Below are 25320 nucleotides of genomic sequence, written 5' to 3' on the forward strand. Positions count from 1 at the left end.
TCGTGTTCCTTAGGTCCTAACGATTAAGAAAATACTTTTCTTTTCTTTCTACGACCAATAGTTTGGCCAAAAAAGCGAAAAAATAAAAAACTATACTTTTGGAACACCCTGTATATAAATTTCAAAAAAATAAAAATTGTTCAAATGTATCATGTAGGGTGTCTTTCTATATAGATTTGGACCTGACAAATCGATTTCTGTAGTCCATTTTCACCTACGATGAACCGTTTAGAAGCCACGCACATTTAAAATTATTTTCAAGTTACAGTGTTCTAATCTGTATAGTCATGTTCCTTAGGTCCTAACGATTAAGAAAATACCTTTCTTTTCTTTCTACGACCAATAGTTTGGCCAAAAAAGCGAAAAAATAAAAAACTATACTTTTGGAACACCGTGTATATAAATTTCAAAAAAAATAAAAATTGTTCAAATGTATCATGTAGGGTGTCTTTCTATATAGATTTGGACCTGACAAATCGATTTCTGTAGTCCATTTTCACCTACGATGAACCGTTTAGGAGCCACGCACATTTAAAATTATTTTAAAGTTACATTGTTCTAATCTGTATAGTAGTGTTCCTTAGGTCCTAACGATTAAGAAAATACTTTTCTTTTGTTTCTACGACCAATAGTTTCACTAAAAAGCCAAAAAATAAAAAAACTATACTTTTGAAACACCCTGTATATAAATTTCAAAAAAAAATAAAAATTGTTCAAATGTATCATGTAGGGTGTCTTTCTATATAGATTTGGACCTGACAAATCGATTTCTGTTGTCCATTTTCACCTACGATGAACCGTTTAGGAGCCACGCACATTTAAAATTATTTTAAAGTTACATTGTTCTAATCTGTATAGTAGTGTTCGTTAGGTCCTAACATTCAAGAAAATACCTTTCTTTTCTTTTTACAACCAATAGTTGACCGTCAAAAGCCAAAAATGTAATGTTAGAACCCTACATGTCCACCCGCCACTGTTAGCCCCCACAAAAAATTGTTTAATTTTATCATGTAAGGTGTCTTTCTATATAGATTTTCATCTAACAAATCGATTTCTGTAATCCGTTTTATCGTATAATCAATCGTTTAGGAGCTACGCCCATTTAAAGTTTTTATACGAAAAAATCTTAGTCTTTATACATCAACGCCACCTATATACAAACACGTGTCAGTACCATTCATGCTTTTGTGCGGTTAGCATCACATCGTATCAGCCTCGTCTTATTTGTACAACCGGGAATGTCTTATACGTTTACCGACGAAATCATTTTGTCGTTTCCCGTCTTTTTTTTTCCCGCCATATATTAGTGCTTCGTATGTGCTTCAAACATTGAAGAGGATAACATTCTGTGTTACGTAAGTATCATCATTTTAACATTTCTATACTTTACATGTGTTTTTTAGTACACATCATAACATTATAATCTAACTTTACATATTTAAAAAGAAAAAAAAATAGTCACTTAAAATTTCAATAAACCGCACGCATATACGCCACTGATATCAACATATAAATTATTTATTTTCGTTCATTTGCTATTTCTTTTCTCTTGGCTTACACAAACTTTTGCAGTTTCTGTGTTCAAAACAAGATTTCACCGTTCCTTTTTAAAGATCGTAAATTCCATTGCATTCAGCTAAGAATAAAAAAAATGCCCTGAAGCAGCATTCAGGTTAAGCCTGTATACCTTCGCACCCCTCTGACGCACACCAATACAGGTATGTGTGTGCTTCTCGTACTCTTTCTCTCTCTTGCTGTTTGCATGAAACTACAGGCAGAAACTGCCCCGCACGCGTCTCCTTTCCTCTCACGCACCGATCGCATTCATCCATCCTTCCACACACATTTTCTTTTTCTCTCTCTCTCTCTCTCTCGCATGTACTTTTGTCGTTAAACTCCCCTCACGTCTCTATTACTATTTCCTTCAAACTACAAAAACACTTCCCTCCCGCCCCGCCAACCTCAGCTCCCATTTATAACCTGCACTCAGCGTTTATGCAAGCTTTCAGCATCTATCGTTCGCGCTCTTTCCTTCCTCCTCCCGCCCCGCAACAGCTAGCACCCCGTTCCATACCCTACAATAAAGCAAACTTTTTTCTTTTTTTTCCTCCCTCTCTCGCTCTTGCTTTCTTACGCGTTCACGTTTATACTTTTATTGCTATGTAGGTAACCCTATGCACTTCTTATGGTTTTAAATCGCCTTATAAAAACCATTCAGGAAATACACAACATTTCTGGTTTCCGTATTTCAATCTTCACAAATAAGTCTCATAACAACGGTTCTATCTGACATTTGTCCAATAAATAAAAGCAAACACAAGTCATTTTAATTCGTGTAAATACATTTAAAATCCAAGTTCAATATTTATTTATATAAATGGTAAATTTTAACTTACTTTTTTCCTTCCAGTAATTCCAAAATTATTCTCCAAACAACGCAGTCACACAAAAATACACAAGTCAAGTTTCCACAACGCTAAAAGCAGACTATATAATCTGGTCTCATTTCAAACTTCGTTATATATATTCGTTAACCTGTGTGGTTCCAGCGTTCACACACACACACACACACACACACACACACACACACTTCCGTTTTTCACAAAAACAAATACAAAGCTATTCTTTAAAGTTAACAAGAATCTTTTCCAGAAAAAATGGCTTTTTCTTTCTTTCTTTCTTTCTTCATTCTCTCTAACAAGTCAGAAAAATCTTTTTTTTTTTTTTCTAAAAAGAGTCCCGTTCAAGTCAAAATTACAGGGAGTCTCATCCCTCAACAATAAATGTCACATACGTTTTCTCAAATAACTTTCTATATCCCAACAACTTAAAAGATCTTTTTTCTTTCTTTCTTTCTTTTCTAAAAAGAGTTAGACATACACGTGTGTCGCAACCAACATCACGTTTTCTCATCCACACACAAAAAAAGTGTCGCTTTCTATTGTAGTAATTTTAACTATTCCCACGTTAATTTAAACTGGTCCTTTGGTCAAAAGGACACTACACTTTCCCTATGCAATCTTGTATGCCCCGTCTCTCAGTATGAGGCAATCTAACATTTTCAAGGTATTTCTTACATTCTCTCTCCTTCAGTATAATGAGCGGTACCTCTCCATAGGGTGCATGTTACAGTGCCCCCAATTAACCCATGTCCAGAGCACAGTTCGCCCCCCTTCACCTCCAAAAAAAAAAAAAAACTTGGAACACACACATACAAGCAGGTGTCTCCTATTTCTTTCTTTTCCATGCATTAGAAATTACAGTCCCCCCAATTAAGCAATGTCCAGAGCACAGTTGGCCCTCCTCCTCCAAAAAACTGGACCACCCAAAAATATAGCACACCTGTGTATATGTTTCTTTCTTTAGTACACATCAAAGAATTCTCTCCCTACTCATGCCATTCTTAGGTTACATGACTTTCTCACGTCCTGCTGTTACACTATTTTCTGGCTTCCAACAGTTAAACTTTCTCACACACCCATATGTTACGTTTCAGTGACAATATATTCTTTCTTTTAATGACACAATGTTCAAATTGTAACAGTGTTACAAAAAGCTTGTCAATTTCAAATTGTATCCTTTTCTTTCATGTTTCTCATGTTTCTCCGCCTTCCAACAGTTAAAGTATTGTGCAACATCCATATGTCACATTAAATTGACACTTTGTTACTTCCTTAATTGACACAAAGATGAAATTACGAAACAGCTGCATAAGACCATCTGGTATACATTTAAATCGTTGCTATTCACTAAACAAAGGCACCCTGCTGCGAAAGTATGTGGACATACAGCCATAGGCCTACTGTACTCACGCAACAATTTTATATGGGGAGTTTGGCTATGGGCATTTAATTTGAAGTACTCACCAACTACCTCTATAAAAATTGTTGCGGAAGTACCACAGGATTCTGAACCATGAATATTTGGACAGGACACATAATGGTTTCTAAGTGAAATCTTGACCCGACTACGGTAGGTCCCGTAGTAGGACCTTTAACCCCTTCGGGATCCTATGGTACAATTTGTACCATATGCACTTTTCATGGTACATTGCGTTATTTCTCTTCTATTTGAGCTTTTTCGTCCGGGTTTTTTTGTTTTGTTTAGTTTTCCAAGTCCAGAGGCCTTGCAGAAGACATTACATATGGTTTCAGACCGTCCTGCGTCCAGACATAGGAGGTGATGACGTCATAAGTCAAAAAATTCTTTTCTCATTTTCTAAGCGTATGTTCAATATTTTTTGACGGGCTTATTTTTCTACGTAGAAGATTGAAATTTTGCACAAACATTCAGTCCACGGAGTACTATGTACCAGATTTTTTGTTCCGATGTCAGTGCTAAAACCGGGGGGGACCAGAGGGGCAAAGGGGTAAAAATAGGGATTTTTAACCCCAAAAATCCCGTTTTTCGTCATTTTCCCGCCTTACATACATGATAGGACCACGTGAGTCATACCGTCTGAAAGGCAGTTCCATTCTGAAGAGAACGACGGTCGAATTATTATTCTAGGGTAATTAGGGCCGTCTCAATGAATTTTTATCCAAATATACTTCTATATAGGGTAATATGGGGCATTGTCGGTGTATATATATTTTTTGGCGGGCTTATTTTTGAACGTAGAAGATTGAAATTGTGCACAAACATTCAGTCCACGGAGTAGTATTTTACCAGATTTTTTGTTCCGATGTCAGTGCTAAAACAGGGGGGAACCAGAGGGGCAAAGGGGTAAAAATAGGGATTTTTTACCCCAAAAATCCCGTTTTTCGTCATTTTCCCGCCTTACATACATGATAGGACCACGTGAGTCCTACCGTCTGAAAGGCAGTTCCATTCTAAAGAGAACGACGGTCGAATTATTATTCTAGGGTAATTAGGGCCGTCTCAGTGAATTTTTATCCAAATATACTTCTGTATAGGGTAAAAGTGGGGCATGGTAGGGAAATTTTTTCTGGCGGGCCTAATTTTTCATGTAGAAGATTGAAATTTTGCACAAACATTCAGTCCACCGAGTAGTATTTACCAGAAGTTTTTTTTCGATTTCTGCGTAAAAACAGGGGGGTCCAGAGGGGCAAAAGTTGAAAAAAGGGAAAATTTGCCCAAAAAATCACTTTTTTCAGGAATTTCCCACCTTAGATACATGATGGAGACATGTGAATGGTACCGCCTGAAAGACAGTTCTATTCTGAAGAGAATGATTGGCGGATTATAGTCCTAGGGTAATTAGGGATGTCTCAGGAATTTTTCCCCTGAGATCATAGTGTTTTATGGTACTTTGGGGCATTGTGGGAATTTTTGATAAAAATTCTCCCGCCCTTACTATTCAAGATAGAAACTTGAAATTTGGCACACACATTCAGTATACCAAGTACTATTTATCAGATTTTCTTGATGGCTACGATCACACAGGGTGGGGGGTCCAGGAAGGCCAAAGTTCGAGAAAAAAAATTTCCCTCCGAAATTTTCACTTTGACATTTTTCCCGCTTCTGGTATATGGTATGAGCATGCAAATGGTACCATTCGAAAGCCAGCTCTATTCTGAAGAGAATGAGGTATGAACCATGATCCTAGGATAAATAGTGACGATACAGTAGCTGCTTGACTGAAAGTATAAAAAGTAGCCCAAAAAGCCAGGATCCGGAAAGGGTTAAATTTCATTTTTTCATGTTTTTGGCAACCTATAAGTCCGAAAGGACGCATTTGTCCATCCAGGTTGGTCTATACTTTTTGTCTTATCTTGGTGTCAGGAATTAAATTCCACAAGTTGTCGTTGCTGTTTTGAAACGCCCTGTATTAGAAAACTATTACTCGCTATGCCTTATTGTGTTTATTCTATGACGATAAAGGTTGAAACCGTTTATTTGAACCAATTCCTAATTCAATAGAGGGCATACCGTTTTTGTTCTATAAAAATAGGTATTAAAAACGGAAATCGTAGTAAATTTCAACCTTCTGGTTCCGGTATAATGTTGCTGATTGTCATTGCACATTTTATTGATACCGTAAATCGACTGTAGAAGACCGCATGTCGCTATACATTACCATTCTTGTTCTATGTCGATAAATGTTGAAACAGGAAAAAAATTAAACCACTTCCGGTTTGAATAGCTTCATGGCGAAGGTGGAATATATTCTTAGGAACCTGAATCAATTGCAAGAATCTCTTACCGTTTCTGCTCTATGGAAATCAGTATTGAAGCTGGAATTAGTAATAAATTTTAACCACTTCCGGTTTTGGTAGCGTGTTCAGCATCGTCACGGTACGTTGCTTTCAGACGCTGAATCGTTTGCAAAAGTCTCTTCTTGCTATCAGGGTGCGAAATCACGGGGGGGCGGGAGGAATTTCCCCCCCAACCAAAAATTTTACACTTGCGTTTCCCCCTCACCAAAATCTGTAAGGGGGGACAGATGTTGAATGTTTGTTAGGCGAACTTTACAAGGTGTTCAGTAAGTCATCTACATCTACATCTGCAGTCACAGATGTCTCAGGACTACTGAAAATCAAAAGATTGTTTCACATATGTTGGATTTCAAATGAGAAGGATGCATTATTAGCAGTCTTTACATAATTTTCTTGTATAATGCAATTCCTACTTTTGGAGTATGAAAATACTGACCATTTCAACAGAGACAGTTTTAAACTGAGTGGTATTAAAAAAAACTGTCGGGGAAAAAGAACATTCTATTGCTCGGTTTTCTTCTGGATATTGCGTCCATTCTGTCTAATATTAGTAAAACGATGCAAAAGGAAGCAGTTTCGAACCATGAAATAGAGAAAAAATTGACCCTACAATCCAAGCTCTGAGAGAAATCCTATGAAAGATGATGTCTACCAAAGTCTTTGTAAAGATAAGTATTTAGTACACTGCAGACAAGCATCTGATATAGGGAGTGATGATAGTGAGTTTGATCAAATAAGGGGGCAGGTAATCCAGGGTTTAGTAGACGAAGTGGAAAGAAGGTTTCCTTTTAATGATGTGCTATAGTGCTTTTCAATGTTTGAAAATAAAGATCGTAATAGCCTGAGTGGTTTATACGGTAGCGTAGATGTATATAAAGCAGCTTAATTGTTTGGATTGAATCTTGATACTGCAGTGTCAGAATGATTTAGTTTAACGTCCCACGCTTATGCCTGCTAGGCGAAAGGAGACGTGGACCTACTGATTATAATGGAATCCGAATCACTTTGGTCGTTCAACTGTATCCCACCGTGGAACCAGGGAACACGCTAACCGAAGTCAAGCTTGCTAGCCAATAGACCAGCGTTTCCCAACCGGTGTGCCGTGAATGGGCCGCTGGTGTGCCGCGAGGAATCGAAACAAAATTATTAATTTTATAGCAATCAAATTGCAAAACGTAGGGGAAAATGTATATTTGTATTTCACATTACTATGAACCTCTACTATGAATACACAAATTTTAAGTTTCACACCGGGTTACTGTTCTGTACATTTGTAATGTTCAAAAAAGTATTTATCATTGTTATGACGATTATTGCTTCTTTATTGTTGCAGACTATTTCGTAACTTGAAAATTTTAAATATCGTTAAATCCTTTCGACAAATTACCTACATCTGTGTTTTAAAAGTAAAAGAGATTTGTTTGTTCATTCGTTATTTAGTGATCTTCCTTCTTAGTAAAATGTTGGATACAGTTTTTAAAAAGAAAGCGTATTTTTAAAAACCTGAGTTCAATATTTCATTGTAATTGTTTTCTATTTTTAAATTAGAATGAAAAATAAGCATATTGATTTACCACGGGGAAAAAACAGTGATAGAGCTTTCTTCTCTGTGAGAAGATCAATAATCAAAGAAAAAATATCACTGTGATTTATATTTACGAATAATAATATCTATAAGTGTGCCGCGAGAATCCAAGTAACACCCGTAGTGTGCCGCAAGTTGAAAAAGGTTGGGAAACGCTGCAATAGACCAAGCGGGGGTTCTACAGTGTCAGAATGGAGAGAGTACAAATCAAGTTCAAATTATTTTCAAGTTCTTAAAGCCTTAACGCGGAAAGTTCGTTCTGTGTCATTATCAACTGCTGCCTGTGAACGTGGATTCAGTATTGTTCATGTTAAAAGTTCCGAAAGAAACCCTATGTTGGCGAGTACCTTGAAATCTTTATTGATAATTAAACTCAGTGAATTTCCTTTAAAATTATGGGATGCTATTACTGCTGCTCATACGTGGGTGTCTTCTGGCCATCACATGTTCAACTCTCGTTACACACGGAAAGAAAGTGAAGTTTAATCTTTAAAAAAAAATCTCTAATACGTTATTGCAAACTATATTTTAGGTCTATAAATACAGTAACACAATCATTCAATACTCGTATTATTGCGGCTGTCTTCGGTGGTCTAGTGGCTAGCACGCGCGCACTATCTTCGGTGCTTGGGGTCCTGGGTTCGATTCCCGGTGGGAGCGCCTTAAAAAATTTGAACAATTACCGTGGTTCGGATTCCACCTTAAACTGTAAGTCTACATCTCATACCCTCGCTGCTGAAAAGGGTCATTAAACTTAAATCAGCAAATCAACCGTATTCTAGGGTTTGTGCTTTTCTTTTCTAAAGTTTAACGCCCTACGAATATTCAGTAAGGCTGAGGAAGACTGTCATGATGAGATGAATTATAAGAATGGATTAAGATAGTGGAAAGAAGCGGGAGGACCCCGAGAAAACCTTCACACCATTGTTTGTATACCGCAAGCAGAATTTGGTGCGAGCTAGGATCCAACCATTGATCCCACGCACCTGAGGTGAGCGCTCTACCACTGAGGCAACACGGCTTTTTGTTGTCTATCAAGCATTTGTATTGAAATCATATCTGTTATTTACAATAATATATTGTTGATAATAATACAATATAGATACATAGTATTATTTAGACTTACAAAGGTGACCGTATATTTGAACGACCAAACTGAAACACTACGTACGTAACGAAGAAACGAGAATTTCATAAAAATAATAATAATAATAATAATAATAATAATAATAATAATAATAACTATACTCTGACTCTACAGCTCATGAGGATCTATGGCTGGCCAGGTGGAGCGCTTCAAGTTAGTAGTTCTAATGCTTGGTTAGGACATCAGTTCTCAGGGACTATTATTTCTGACTTATAGATCTCTATCGCTATTTTCGTGAATGCAGTTTTCAATATGATGGTAAACACAAGCGTACTGTGCTCGCACGAGAATCTAATCCTGGACCATACGCACCGAAGTGTTTATTAAATGCAGTAGATAAGTTACCAATTTTGGGTAAATGAATAAATAACATTAAAGTATTTTTAGATAACAATGACGACTAGTTTGAACCTTTATTATTATTATTATTATTAATAGTAATAATAATAATAATAATAATAATAATAATAATAATAATAATAATAATAGTAATCCATTAATATTTCAATTTTTTGGAGGCTCCACGAAGCATTAGTGTGGATCGCTGAACTTCTTCCCCCCACCATTTTCAAATGATTTCGCACCCTGCTTGCTATCTGTTACCGTTTTTGTTTTATAGCGATAGACGTTGAAACCAGCTAATTTGAACCACTTGTGGTTTGAAAAGAAAGTTAACGGAGGAGATGGAACGCTGGAGTGCTTGGGGCGCTGAAACGATTGCAAAAGAACAGCACTTATATTTCTTACCGTTTCCAGTGGTGCCCACCCCCTTATGCTCATGACGCACCCACCAACTGTCTGACTTACCCCCCCCCCTCCCAGCCTGATCGTATAACTATGACAATTCAAATTTAAATGTTATATATATACAAACACTTTCTCTTGCCAAATCGTCTGTTCTACTATCCATAATTTTAAGTTCAAATACAAAATTCTTCCTGCGAACCACAAACAGCTGCCAGCAAGCAAAATCCAAAGAACATTGGCTAAAATTCAGGCTCAACTACAGTATGCCAAAAGTAAAAAAGAAATCCTGAAACAGTTTCAAGATAGGGGCCCAGGATAACAAATATCTTATCTAAGGCTACTGATACGTGGAAGCTGTCACTATAAAACATTTAAAATGCTGTTACATAAGAAAGCTACTATAACCGACTAATTCAAATATCAATCTGGTCTGATGCAACGAATTTTAACGTATATAAAATATAAATCAAAATAACGCTTTAATCAAAGAGGATGACTGGTTAAACATGGACATGAGTAATGACTGGTCAAGAATATGCTATCTAAATACCACTTTCCATATTCCAAACTCTGGACAAAACACACGCGAACTTCAAGCTAAAGTTGGATGATTAGTTACTTAATTAACAGGGCTTTCGACATCGAAAATAAACTATCAGCTAATTTTTTTTAAAAAATTGTAAATATCCCCTAATGTAATAAAGTTCAGAAAAAGTGCAGATTGAAGTGGCGTAGACAAGATGATTTTCAGGTAAGGAATGCAACCGAAAACCTTAAAACCGTTTCAACCATTAACCAAAATGGTCGGTATCGTAATATAAAGGACAGAAGAAAAAATTTATGCATTGTGTTATCCGTAGGTGTTCTTCCATGAAAATAAAATATTCTTTTCGATTAATTTTTACACCCCCCTTCAAACATATTTATATAGATTTTTACCCCCCCAAAATATTTCAATGACGCAGTTTGCGTCATAGACCCCCCTTGTGGGCACCCCTGCCGTTTCTGCTGTGATAACTGTCGACGGACGGACGGAGAAAGCCGTTCCGTAAAGCTTCCGATATTTATGCATAGCACAGTTTGCAAATTCAAAAGTTACTGGCCAATATCTCAAAATACGCCGACATTAAAGGCCATTCTCACCTCCCAAAAGGAAACGGACTAAAAACACGGTCGCCTGATCATGGGGTTCGAGGGGGTACCCCTGAAGTTTGCTTGGGCCTAGGTACTGTATCTGTAATAACATCCTCATTGATATATTGTTAGATGACACTTGGCAAACGTGAATGCCTCCCCTAAAAGTTATACAGAAATCGACGTGGCTCGACTCGTGAAGTTTTTGTGAAAACATTTTTACAATTTACACATTCCTCACCAGAATATAATTTCCTGTCATTGTACTGCAATAAAATTTACATATTATTTCGCGAAAAATACTAATCTACTATATACAACGAAATATCAAAAAGTTTGTGCAATCACCTTGAAGATGAAGAACTACGAACCCCCTCGGATATGCATTTTGTAGTTAGCCATGCAAATTCTGGACTCGTTAGAAAACTCTTTTTTTTTTTCTTTTTTTTTTTCAGGTAAGTTACTGAAGGTACGAGTACGGAGCATCATTAAGTTTCCCCATTTTCAGTGGAAATCAGCGAAGCAGATCCACGAAGAGATTAAAGAAATCTATGGGGATGCAATCCCATCTTATGACATGGTATCCAAATGGAAATGGCAATTCCAACCTGGATATATGACAAACACGGATGCCTCTAGATTTGGAAGACCTCACCGGCCTCCTTGACAGAGAAAGTTGAGATCATAATTAAAGACAGGAAGATAACCATTTGAAAGCAGGGGTGCCCACAGAGGGGGGCTATAACGCAAACTGCGTCATTGAAATATTTGGGGGTAAAAATCTATATAAATATATTTGAGGAGGTATAAAGATTAATCGAAAGGAAGATTTTTTCATGGAAGAACACCCACGGATAGACAATTGGGGAGTGCGTTATGGACATAAGGGGGGGGGCACCACTGTTGAAAGTGCTATGTGTGCAACAGGAATGAGCTATGTATCTCCCTGGATAGCTTATCCAAACATTTTCTAATTTTGTAGGCCAGGAACTTTCCAATTCAACACCGTTGTAATGCTCAAATTTAAACGCAATCCTTGTCTTTATTGTAAAATAATTAAATTAAAAGAGTAAGCTTTTAAGCTGAAATTATACCTTCACATTTTTGAAAATATCGTCGCAATAGTTTTAAATCTGTAAATTGCCCTTCGCATTTTAACACCCATTATCACAGGTAATGATATCTATAGATATTAGTGTCAGGTAGAAAAGCGACATTGGTAATGATTTACAATAGGGAACCAGATATTCTTAAAATGTATAGGACAAATATGAAATAAAACGTTGATGGATCAGTGTGTTAGTAACAGAAATTACCTTGGTGTGATATTATCTTGAGATGCGTAGCTACAGATGAGTGCAGGACAAAAATCGAAGAAGTCATCCTCCTTGTGCACGATGAAGACACACGTTTTACAGCAAATGAAGCGTGTTTCCACTATCATCGTTTACGCGTATACTCATAGACAATGACGCACCTGCTCTCTACGGACGCATCCTCGCGCTACTGTGCAGGTCTCCCTACTGTGCTCCTGCCCTAAGTGGTTTACATAGCATTTTCGCTTTTGGTGGACACTTAGCACAAGTTAGTTAGTATTTTCCACTACAATGTTTATGTCATACGTACAAATACTGTATTTATACCCATAATGCATAAGCTCTTCTACAATGAATGCGCACCGATAAGTGTATTCCATCCATAAGAAATGAATTTAAAAGGTACCGAGGAAATTCAATGTAGAAAGAATATGCAATTAATGTAATTATGTCTCCTAATGCAAATTCGCACAGCGACATCTATATTAGATTGAGAGATTATTAGCTATTATGATTAGCAGGGGCGGATCCAGGACCGACTTCTGGGGGGGCGGTGGGTTGTCATACTACTACTTTTAAGGGCTCCAAACTTTGGGATGGGCTTTATTTATATATATAAAATAAGAAAGTTTCTTCGTCTGGAGGGGGCGATCGCCCCCCTGGATCCGCCCCTGATGATTAGTATGATGTACAAACTTAGGTTTCCTGTTTAATATCAGAATAAAAGAAAGTGTGAAAGAGAGGAGAGCAGCGACGATTTTCTCTAAGGGAATAATTCAACACACAGGAGATTAATGCAGTAGCTACTGCAAAGATATTGGCGGCCTTTGTTGAACAAGAACAGAGATTTTCCCCGGGAGGGGGGAAGAAATTTGCAGTTCTGAGGGAATCTCTCTAAGCCACACCTGAAATTATTGGTGGGGACAAGCGCAGAGCGTATATAAATTGAGTATATTCAGAAAAAAAAAAAGTTCATTAATTCCCATCCGAAATATATTACGTAGCCTAGTTTCACAGTAAAATCGATTTATCCGCAAGTCTCACCCATATTCCGTTCAACATGTTAAATTACAGGAATTATCAAAGTAACGGTAGTTCAAACGAAACGATAATGCTTACGTATTTTTTCCCCTGAATATAACGATACGCTTTGAAGTATCTCTTTCAACAATAAATACCGATATTTATATTGTTGAAAGTTGGCAACTACAGAAGATGGCTCCAATCAATGAGCTACCAACATTGCAGTGTTTGTGGAGGTTATTGCACTTGATAACAGAAACTCTGTAAATGTAAATTTTTGATAATTATGAAATACATGTACTGCACATTATTCCACTTATATTTTGTACATTTTCACTGCGTTATGCAAGAGGGGTTTGTGTCTGAAACCTTCACTAATAAATTACATTATAAATCAATTGTCCAATATAGGTTAATTTTGATTATTAGTAGGCCTTTGCAAATAATTTTATAGATTACAGGCAAATTCGCATGAAAAAGTTATACGAGTCATGATACTATATTCCAGTTTTTTTTCTTTTTTTTAATTGTTGTCAGTCATATTAATTGACTTACGAATGAATATAAAAGTAGTAATTTTCAGTTACGGTTTATTTACTGCTCCTCACAGTGTTATTTACCATATTAGTTATCAATATTTCAATTCTCAGTTCATTTACTTATCGAACCGTATCAAAGCCCAACCGTAGAGTGATTATTATACTCTAAAAGCCCAACTTCCTGTCGTCTGTTTAGTGTTGAAAAACATCTAAACGCGTGTTGTTGGTTGCCGTGCAACGGAAACGTCGATACTCGACGAAACAAGATGTCCGTTCCCTTTTCTGGGGCTTTAACAAGATCTGGAGGAATAGGCAGTGCAATTGGTAAACAACTTAGAACAGTCACTTTGAAACCAGTAAAACGAATTGTCTTTAAATTCGACCCGTTTCATCAAAATGTGTTGTCTATAAGGTAAGACACTTTTGCGCATTTACCGGATTCGATTGTCATTTGTTACCCACGAGGAGGGGATACAGCAGAAGCTAAAAAGAATGTCTTATCTGAAACGAAAATAACCACAATAAAACAAACAGTAAATCATATTTTATTGTGGTGTTGTGTCAATACGAGGAATGCTCGTTATTTCTTGTGTTCATTAATTTTGGTAGTAGTTTGGACTCGCCCATTTTTACCTGGAACTTCCTTTAGTAACTCGATATCAATCAAAGATGGTAAGTAAGAACAGGAACAAAACCAAAGACTAGTACTCTCCTCTATCAGCATGAAACATCTAACAGACTAAAGGCCTACGTTAAAAGCTTTTATCAGCTTCACAGCGGGGTAATTTTAACACGAAATACAGGCGAAGTAGAAAAATAGAATTCATACTCCTCTATTAACTGAATGCCAAATTATATTTTTGTCAGCTTTCAAACCTCACGTTAGTGTGAAATATACAGTTCCTCCATTAACATTATTTCCATTTTACGTTTGCAATTCAAGCTAAAGAACCTACTCTATTTTATACCAGTGAAACACATTTCAGAACTAACTCTGTTAAGGGGAGCACATTTATATTCATTAGAAATTAACCTCTTTTAGCGGGAAATTTACTCTTACTATCTTAGAAAGTGTTTCTTAAGTCAGGACTTGACTTTAAGGGGGCTAGTATAAAACACAAACCAACTTATAAACACCAATCAATTTGTGCTAGACGGCAATGGCGGAACTAAAGGCTTGGAGTCCCCCCCCCCCAGAGAGCGTGAAGTGGGGACTCGTGTAAGTCCTACTTCACGATTTGGGGGCCTCTCATGGGGCTTCCCCGCGCTGCGGGGCCCTTATTTACGCTCCTGCAGGCGGCCACTAAAAAGTACGACCACTATTTAAGAGAATTACTCACGGAAAGTGCGTCTGTAGGGATCAGGCCCATCAATGATGGTGGGCGAACTAAATATTACAGTGTAACTTATTTTCTGCTGGGATATGTTTCTACGCATTACCATTAGATGTGTTCCGTCCCCGGAAAGTGAATTATTCCCAGTAAGAAAAGTTTTCAAGGCATTACGGGAATTTCCAAATTAAACAGTCATATACTCTTCGCATTCCTCACATTTTACATCACGTTTTAATAACCGGAACTGAAAAATTTAATTAGGGCTATTTGTTTTCGTACACCCTAGCAGTATGAGAACTGAAGATTAGGAATTCCTTGAAAGACATTTATGCTGTATCGCCGGACCGTGTGAAAATAATTTACCAAAATGTACTATATTTGGTTAGATTAGATACGTTATGTTAGGTTATGACTGGGTCGAGTTACAAGTTAGTTACCACCGAAACAAAGGCATATAAATTATTTCAATTTGTAATAGAATGAACTAAATCTGACATCCGGATATATAGCATAAAAACTATAGTGCAAAAGACACAGACCAACCTGTGTTATAAATGTACCACATTGACTTGATCCCTAGTCTTCCGTCGCAAGCGCTGCTATCGGCTGAAGGAATTCCACTCACTTTCTCTTGCTTAGAAACACCTGAACCCTTATTGGCTCAACGGATGGGTGTGTGAGGGTGTGAGATTTAGTTCGCATTTTTGCCACAGCTCAAGACATTTTGGCAGCAAAATAGCCCGAATACTATCTAACCGGATCAGGCCCACCCGATAGCAAGCGAGTAAGTCGGAAGGGAGGAGGCGCGCCAGCAACGGTGGGTACGCGCATTTGCGAGGGTAGTGAAGACAGGTGGGTTTTCGACAATGATACGAGTTCAATAGCATTTGTCCTGGTTTCATACTAACAACCGTCCACTTGTAAACATAATTACAGCTTCTGTAATGTCTCTAGTGCCCACCTAGCAGATTACGTTGGTTGCAATGCATTAGGTTGTCTTAGAAGTTACTTATCTCTAGAATAAAGGCGAATTTTCTAATTTCGAAAAATGGTGTATTATTCCGTATTTTCAGTTTTCTCACACTTGGGACAATCTGTTCGTTGTTCAGTACACAGATCGTGTCTTTCACACAGTTTCAACAACTGACGCTCGTTATTTTTGTGTGATATAAAATAAACACGATATGTCACAGCTGTGACACATATGCACTATTTCCACCTTGCCTTTCCCGCCACTAAATCAACAAGTGTATCTCTCTGCCGAATAGTCCCTTTCGCCTCCACATCCAGTGCCACTTCCAAACATCAAAAACAGACAACAACAACCACTACTTCCTTAACTTCAACTATTCCCGTCACCTGACTTTCACTTACTCTTCCTCACAAACCAAAATAAATTCTTCAATTCACCTGGTAAATTTCCAAAAGTTTGTCCGGTGATATGGGACTTAACTCTCTTGAAATCCCTATGTTTTATCCTCTTCAACGCCCGGTAATTGAAACTTCTACTCTTAATTGTGTTTGATGTTTTAATACATCACTATGACTTCCGCCATTCCTTTACACTGTTTTATCTTTCGAATACTTCGATCATTAGGGATCACGATATTCAACTTTGCTTATTATGGCACCCGTGTTTACCAGAACGTTCTTACAAACACAGACTATCTATTACATATTCTCGCGTTTTATGTATGTTACAGGTAAGGCCCCACATGTATTCCGATTTCTGGTGTGTTCCTCTTTCGAAACGCATGTTTGTTTCGTAAATTTTACAAATGTGTGGCTCCTAAACTGGGATAACACCACCACTTCGTAGAAATATTGTGTTAATGCTTTTTTTTTTTTTTTTTAACACATACCGATACCTCGCTTGAAACAGGTAAAATTAAGAGATCCTTCCAAAAATTACCGGTGTTTTTCTAATTATTTCTAATGCCTTCTAGACTCTATTTTCTTGTTGCCTGCCCACCAGCTGTCTACAGATTTATAGTATGCCTAAGACTTACAAACCTACACATTTATGTACCACTAAAACTATTAGTCGTGGGAACAACAATCACCAGCCTCCTGTATTAGGTGAGCACTACACGCTAGTATTGCTTGGTTCAGAGTAGAGCGGAGCTCAAGGGCCCCCTTCGGCGAATCTCTACGACGCAGGAGCGTCAGAGATGGTGGATAAACGCATAAAGAAAAAAGAAATGTGAAAAACACAAATTTCTACTAAATATTCGTTAAAAGTTAGCTTTGCATTGCAACTGCGTAGTAATGAACTACGAATGCTTTTTAACACTGCTTCGATGTTCACAGATGTTCCCCACTTACATAAATAAGCTCCTAAAATGTTACTCTTCCTTTTTTTGAATAGACAGATTGTACCCATAACTTTTCAAAAAAATGTGCCCTTATTTTTAGTCTGCATTGTGAAATGACTATAATTTCTCCATACTATAATGACTATATACCATCAGAGCTGAGATTTAATTGTTTTTCATTGTACATTAAAGGAAGAACCGTCACTTTACTGCTATAATTATAGACATGAATTATTTTTCAGTTCAACATCACAATGCCATTTACTGCAATTTGATATCTCAAGCCATTCTGGAGATATGTTTAAAACTGAAAATTTGCAATATTGCTTAAAATTATGCTTCGTAAACTTCGAAGACTTATTGTAATTACACCTACCAAAAGTTATTATTGTAATGTTATAGAAGCAAAGTAAATCAAACTCTGTTTCGAAATGTTCCCACAAATATACCATTTTAAACAATATATCAAATTTTACCGTTTATATATATATCCCGACCGGTTTGAGACATCGAACTGATGTAAACCGCACTATGATTTTTATGTTTATTGGAAACTATATACGTAATTCTATGTGATACTCATCTAAGAACTCTTCCGACATAAATGTCCCCGCGTAGCGTTGTCGCTAACGCTCTCGCCTTCGGTGTGAGCGGTCCCGGGTGGGGACACTCTGGAAAAAGTGTATAACGCTTTTTCATGCCAGTCACCTTGGATAAGGTTTTCCTCATTCTCACCAGGCAAATGCCGGAGTGGTGCCGGTGGACAGGTCCCAGGTCGCTTCCTTCCTTCCCTTTCCCGAATAGCATGCCCGCCGAGCGACGTCATCCCTCAAAACCTGACGGGCTGAATGGCCATAGATGCCGAAACCCAGAAATCTAAATCCTTTTCCGACATAAAGTCGTTTCAAAAAGTCAAATTTGAAGCCACTGTACCTTCATTTCTATTTGTTCGAAATATGTCATATTATGACGGTAGAATTTGACATGAGGGTACTGTAAGTATACGTTACCCCGTCCGTCTCATTTCCGTAATTACTGATGTAGAACCTTCCAAATTTTGATTCTTTTTCGATGTTTGTGATACCGGAGCGTCCATAGTTTGCAACAAATACTGCATAATAAGTATAAATCGTAGGTTTTTGTTTTATATGCAGATTTGAAATGTATAATAACTTGACGTAGTGGCATTTGAAAAAAAAATAGATCATTGTGTTTGGTGGACAATATTGTTAACTTAGTGCTATCTCAGAGTATGCGCCACGTATGCCAGGAGCAAGAAAGTTGGGAGCCTTTATATCCACACCTGGCCCTTAGGTCTTCCGTGGCTTGTCACAAAAGGGGGCGTACGTTTTTACTCAAAATCCACTGAGTTTATTACCGACGGGTTTCTAGTTCGATCACCGACTACACAACTTGGTGGTAGATAATATTGTAATGTTCCACATGGTGCTATGTATAAACAATTCTACACGGCAGTGTTTACAAACACCACCACGTGGTTTAGCAAGAGGATTCCACACACCAGATGGATCTACTATCACCTGCAGACGATGGGCTTCTGGCCCCTCGCATGGAGCAGACGATGTCAACGGAGAAGCAGCGCCACCGCCACCCAAGGACCTCTATAAATTGGTTGGACGACGGCAATTCTGGACTAGTTCACTGGTACCCCTCCGATTGTTTGCTTCGGAACATTAGGAGTAAGCTAAACCCAGTCCTCTAGTCTGCTTCGGGGCTCTGTTGGCCACCTAACCAACCCACTGGTTGCATCGAAGCTTTCGGCCTCTAACTCCACGCTGCCTAGTCTGCTTCGGGGCTTTGCAGAGATCCTGTCTGCGACCAGGGGAAAGAAAGTATGGAGCCTTTATATCCACACTGGCCCTTAGGTCTTCCATGGCTTGTCCCAAAAGAGGACGTACCTTTTTACTTGTGCATCAAAATCCTCTGTGTTTATTACCAACAGGTTTCTCGTTCGATCGCCGGTTACAGAAGTTGGTGGTAGATAATATAGTGTCCCCAGATTTTCTCGGGATTCTGTCGTCACCTTTATTTCCGGCACTTATTTCATAATCATTCACTTTCATTAATCATCTATCTCCTTTAGCCTAAAGGGCATAGTCGTGGGACTTAAACCTAGAAATTTCATTTCATTTTTTCGAATGCTTTTATTGTAACTAACTAACTCTGTGGTCTATGGAACCCGTAGGTTCAGTGCCACGATCACCTTCTATCCTTAGCCAACTAGATTCAGTTTCTACTTTGTATTCCTATTTCTACGAGATCCATCTTAAAGGAGCAGTTCGACTTAGAAATGCATTTTTTTAGAAATTACTTCCATGTGTAGAGTTGAAAATTCTAAAAGGAATAGCGTTTGTTTGATCGCGATACGTTCAGTCGTTAGCGAGTAACAGAGGAAAAAAGATTTTGTGCAGACGTCATACGTGGTCAAGCAGCGAGAGCAGGCTTCCATACATAGTGCCAAGCATTTGGTTTGTGAGAGGTGCGGTGGCACGTTCTAAAGTGTGATTACCTTTCCCAGAACTGATTGCATGCAGACTTAGAAATGTCATCTGCATGTAGAAAATAATAATATGTGATGGTGGGCTGCACAAAAGTTTTTTATATTATAAAACATAGTTTTTGCTACAGAGCATAAGTTCAGCGTTTCACAAAAGGAACTAAAATTTCAAAAGCAATGCAAAGTAACGGACGAGATTGCTACAACACCTAAGTACCTTTTTTTTTAAAAAAAAAAAAAATCATTCTTCCGTTTCCCAAACATAAGTATGTTCATTTTCACGTTTTGTTGCAATTTTTAACAATGACCCTACCATTTTGTGCTTCAAGGTATGTACAGCAGCGCAACATATCAGGCAAAAATGAAATAACATCTGTGAAGTTTGCCAGAATACGAAAAACACTTTACTGGGTTAATTTCTTTTATTCGCATCGCTCTCCGAGGAACAACTCTCATCACCCGTTGCATCATCATTGTCACTTGATACAGAAAAATTAAACGATGAATCAATGTCCTAAGGAACACTGTCATCGTCACTGATTCCTTCTACAAGCCGGTATATTTCAGTCCCTAATTCACATTGTATAGCTTATTTCTAAAGCAGTGTCTGCAGAATCATTAGTGACACAGTCGCTATTACCCTCTAATGCCTCGTCTGGACTACAACTGTCAATTGCGTTTTGTACGATATTTTTATGTTGGTAACTGGACATAGAGCGGTGCTTGTTCAATGGCTCGGATTCTAAACCTTTCAATAATATACTTGAAACAGCATTATTTCTCAGTTTGCGTGTAAATAATTCTCCTGGCATTAGGCAGAGGCGGATATAGACGGTAAAAACAGGGGGGGGGGCGTCATAACCCAGACTAATAGGTATATTATGCTTACTATAAACTTTTAAAATTATCTAAATAATAGTTTAAATTATTTCTGTCACTCAAAAAACTGGTGCTGCCTAGGGTCCCCCGGCCTCAGCCTAGATCCGCCACTGGCATTAGCTTTTCTATCAGTAAACCTGACTGTTCGAAGTCGGACTCTTCAAAATGTCTGGAACACGAGTGTTTTTATTGGCACAATTTTTTTCTATTGATTTTCTTCAGCCATAATTTATATCGATCTGGTAATTTCCCACGACTTGGAAACGTAAAAAAGAGATACTTTGTCCTCAGCTTTAATCGCACGAGAATAACAACAGAAAACACAGCACGCACAGTATTAACACGTGTTTTCTACTTCACACCAGTGTTTCTTTCAGAAAAAAATGTTTCGGGGGGGGGGGGGGGGCAGTATTCGGAGAGGCACATTATTTTCACACAGTACTATTATATTTATTATATTATATTATAGACTTATTATTTTGGTCTCCTCCGAGGGGCTCCGGAAGACAATGCTCCCCTAAAAACATGTCTGGAACAAACACTGCTTCGCACAACACTATTCTTTTTTATACTAATGCTCTAGGAAAAACAACTAACAAAAACGTTCCTCAAGATTTCAACACAAAACAAGACTGCTAACAAACCCAAAACACTATCTATTAAGTCCACTGCACTATTAAAGGTTTATCAACTGCATACAGGGGAGTGGTTGCTGACTCACATTGAGTTCCTCGTGTAGCCCACACATGATCAGCATTTACGATTCATCAAAAATAGATGCCTATACAACCTGAACGAGACGGCCTATGAAGATATTGAAAAATACCGGTCTCTTATTTTTTGTTACTCTTTCCATTGCACCAAACTCGAACTGCTCCTTTAATATTGTCCTCCCATCTGCACCTAGGTCTTCGTAATGATCGTTTTCCGATTGGACTTCCAGTAAGATTTTGAAAGCGTTCCCATTTTCTCCCATTCCTGCTACATGACCTGCTTACGTGAGCTTCCCAGATTTGATGCCCCTAACAATGTTTGGTAAACCATATAAATGATGTTTCTCATTATAAAGTTTCTGCCATTCCGCATTGTAATCAATATTAAATTCATACTTCTTTTTCTTAAGGAAAATATTTCAACAGCAAGGTGTGACAGCATTACTAGTCATATAGGCTGATGTATATTAATTTTTCATTTTCCAAGAAAGAGAGGGAATGAGTGATAATTCCCTGAATATTAAGACAGTACATGCTGTTTGCCAGGCCGTTTATCAATGAGACAGTTCTTACATTGGAATTGAGACGAAAAGTTAATAATTCTGCATTTTGTGGCTTAAAAAACGTCGATAAGTATAACCAAACAAAACTTAAAGAAGGTCAGAATTACTAAAAGAAAAAGAAAGAAAGAAAAAAAAAAAAACGTCGTCACCAGTAGACAGAAATGTGTTCGTGTCATACTATTAGAACGAAACACCTAACGTTATGGACGAAGAAAACTTCGAAGAGAATTGGGATTTAATTATAAGCACCTTCATTCAAAAACGCAATTGTTGTGACTTATGGCCCAGGTAACGAAATTTTTCAGATCTGTATATAGGCAGATTTGTATATGTAGATGCGATTTTTATTATATGGATTAAAGGAGAAAAGGAAGAAGAAGCAAGCAACTAAAATGAAAGTTTTTAAATTGTACGAAACGCGCTTAACAGTAACATCGTAAATTGCTTTTATAATGGTACCGATCAGTTGTATGTTGATGTGAGTAATGATCACTAAAGTTATAGTAACTTACAGATGAATGTTATAATTCAGGGGTATAGAAGCAAAACCTGCTAAATCCATTTTTCAATTTTGTCGGGGAACGAAGAAAAAGTGACACCCATATGTTTCAGAATTGTTTTTCTTTAGTGGTAGATTTCACTCATCTGCATTAAGCAGTGATAAAAAAAAAAAAAACAGTTCTGAAACATAAGGGAGTCACTGTTGTTTCGTCTTCTGACAAAACTGAAAAATGGATTTAGCAGGTTTTGCTTCTATACCCCTGAATTAATCATTTTGATTTCAATCTTCTATCAACATACACCGTGACCCTCATTGCATTTCATTGCAGTTTTCTCTTGGCAAGTGCGCTACTAATATTAGGTAAACAGAAAAACTAAGCTTCAGAAATAAACTAATTCTTTTAACTTAAATTGTCTTCCTAATAGTGAAGAAAAACTATGTCCACTCTAATATCGCAGCTTCGCTTGATAGAATTGATCATGCAATGCTCAGAGTCTGTGTGAGAGCAACCTAAGGGTGTTGAGTTCGCTCGGAATAGTCAGTTTCATTTTGTTTTATTCCTCTATTAAGAAACTTATTTCATGTTTTTTTTTTTTTTTTCTTTCTTTATTATAGTATGTGGTTACCTAAAAAGTATGCATATGGATGAAAATTCTGATAAATGTAACTACCGCTCAAGCTGAGCTAATAGAACTATGTTATTGATAATAGAATATTTGAAATCAAATATATTTTAGCGCATCATCAGTTTAATAACTTATAAAAGTGCAAAAGAAATCAAAGTTTGAATTTATTAAAACACTTCTGTGTATTTTAAAAGCAGTAATAATGAGCTTTGTTATGGAACTAAATTGCTTGATAATTGGTAAACGTACTCTTTGATTTACTAGGTCTAATATTTAATGTACTGTTTCGGTGTTCCCTGATACCTTCTTCAGCTGATATCCTGACAACTCATGTGCAACACATTTCACTTTAGAAATTTAACTGGCGCTATTTCGTGCGCATGGTTAACGAAGATGAGGTCAAAAGATCTTGTTACGAGTGTCAGTTATCATTCGTACATATTAACCTATTCGAATATATATCACTCAGACAAGTATCTATAACTATCCCTATATCGTGTCTCCGTTTTGAATAATACAATATTCTCGAGCTGTCTATGAAGAATATCACTTCTATCCCGACGTCAAAACTAGAAATATAAAGGAGGAAGGGAAAGTGTATAATGGAGGAGTATTCTAATCCACCATATATTTAAAAAACAAAAAAAACAAAAAAAAAAAAAAAATTGAAAGAGAATCGTTTAGTAGAAACAAAATGACTACGTGTAAAAAAGTAGTAATTTTTCTCGGCCTCTCTATGTGATATATATGAAACCTGTACCAATATGGAAGTTAAATCACTGAAACACAATTTAATCACTTATGTAAATAACATTTGAGCATTAGTAGCATTTGAGTTTTAAAAAATGTTCCCCGGTGACACTTCTATACAAAGTGTTTGCTGAAGTAAAAAGAACAAGCAAAATTTGTAAGTAACTGAGCCACTCGAATTTTATATATCTTCACCTTGTATTTAAAAATAATAATAATAAAAACTCTTTGTTCTAGGTTTTACGTTACATTTATTTGGAGAAAGAAACCATTCAATTACTTTTTTTTTTTTTTTTTTTAAACTTCAGCGAACATTTTGTGTTGAAGTGCCATTTAGAAACTTTTTTTCCCCCCCTCACTTTTAGTGTTATCTGTGCAAAAGTAATTAATTTGTGTCGCAATGATTTAAGTTCATGATCTTACACGTTTTGTACAAGATATCACAATAAAGTTCCAGGACTGATGCTCGTACTCTCGAAGTGCTAATGACACAAAATTGTTTATTAATGTGACGTGAATGTTATACTCTCTGTGCAGAATATGTGAAGTTCCGGTAAAGAAAGTATCTGTGTCCCTTCTAAACATCGGTCATCGAAGACATCCTGGTTCCCACTGCCATGGATTCTTACATCTAACAGAGAGCAACCATTAGTTTGTTGTAAGTCAAGGAAGTCAGCAACAGAGACTTACGAGGTGATCAAAACTGTTTACCGTGAGAATGTCCTGTCTTGTAGTCCTGTGTTTGAATGACACGCCTAATTTCGAGAAGGTATTTCTAACGGCACTAGAAGTGGACGTCTGTCAACCAATCATTCAGAGCATACTAAGCTGCGTATTCGTGATCTGCTGCATGACGGTACGCATGATGAAATCGGCCGTACCATTCAAACACATTACCACAAAATAGGACATTCTTGAGATAAACAGTTCTGATCTGATCATTTCGTAAATCACTGTTATTGATTTTCTTAACTTAAACAAGACTGTTGTTCACATTAGCCTGTTGTTCCATGTAAGAATCCATGAGAATTAGAAATCAGAGTGTCTTCGATGACGATGTTTGGGAAGGCACAGATGCTCTCTTTACCAACTCATCACACGTCGTGCTAAAGCTGATTAACATAGCATTAATCTCACATGAAACAATATTCAGTCATTAGCAGTTAAGAGAGTACCAACATCAGTTCTAGAACTTAACTGCAAACTTTGTTCATCACATAGGGAGGCCAAGGTAAAAAGGACTAGTGTCTTGTACTCAGTCTCTATACTCAGTATTCCTTGTACTCAGTATTTCTATAAGTAGCATTCTTCACTATGTAGTCCTTATACCTACGTAAATTATTTTTAAAAATACACTGATCACAGGGGCAGAGAACCTTTGAAACGGTATGCAAAATTTCCGTGAAATGAAAACTTTTGTTATTCAGTATGCTTCCTATTGTGTCATTTA

The 25320-nt window shown here is 37.2% G+C and overlaps 2 protein-coding genes across 7 annotated transcripts in view; one reads left to right on the forward strand and one right to left on the reverse strand.

The window, feature by feature from the left end:
* The window catches only part of AGO1 (protein argonaute-1), a 259835-nt gene that overhangs the window by 136259 nt on the left and 98256 nt on the right, over positions 1–25320 (reverse strand). The window lies entirely within an intron of this gene.
* Positions 13851–25320, forward strand: part of mRpL53 (mitochondrial ribosomal protein L53) — a 41433-nt gene continuing 29963 nt past the window's right edge. The window contains exon 1 of the mRNA XM_081755718.1: positions 13851–14082. Coding sequence (XP_081611844.1) covers positions 13937–14082 — 146 coding nt within the window. The 5' untranslated portion in view covers positions 13851–13936. The remainder of the gene's footprint in view (positions 14083–25320) is intronic.

The sequence above is a fragment of the Thermobia domestica genome, chromosome 4, assembly GCF_964235325.1.
Source record: "Thermobia domestica chromosome 4, izTheDome1.hap1.1, whole genome shotgun sequence".
Lineage (NCBI taxonomy): Eukaryota > Metazoa > Arthropoda > Insecta > Zygentoma > Lepismatidae > Thermobia > Thermobia domestica.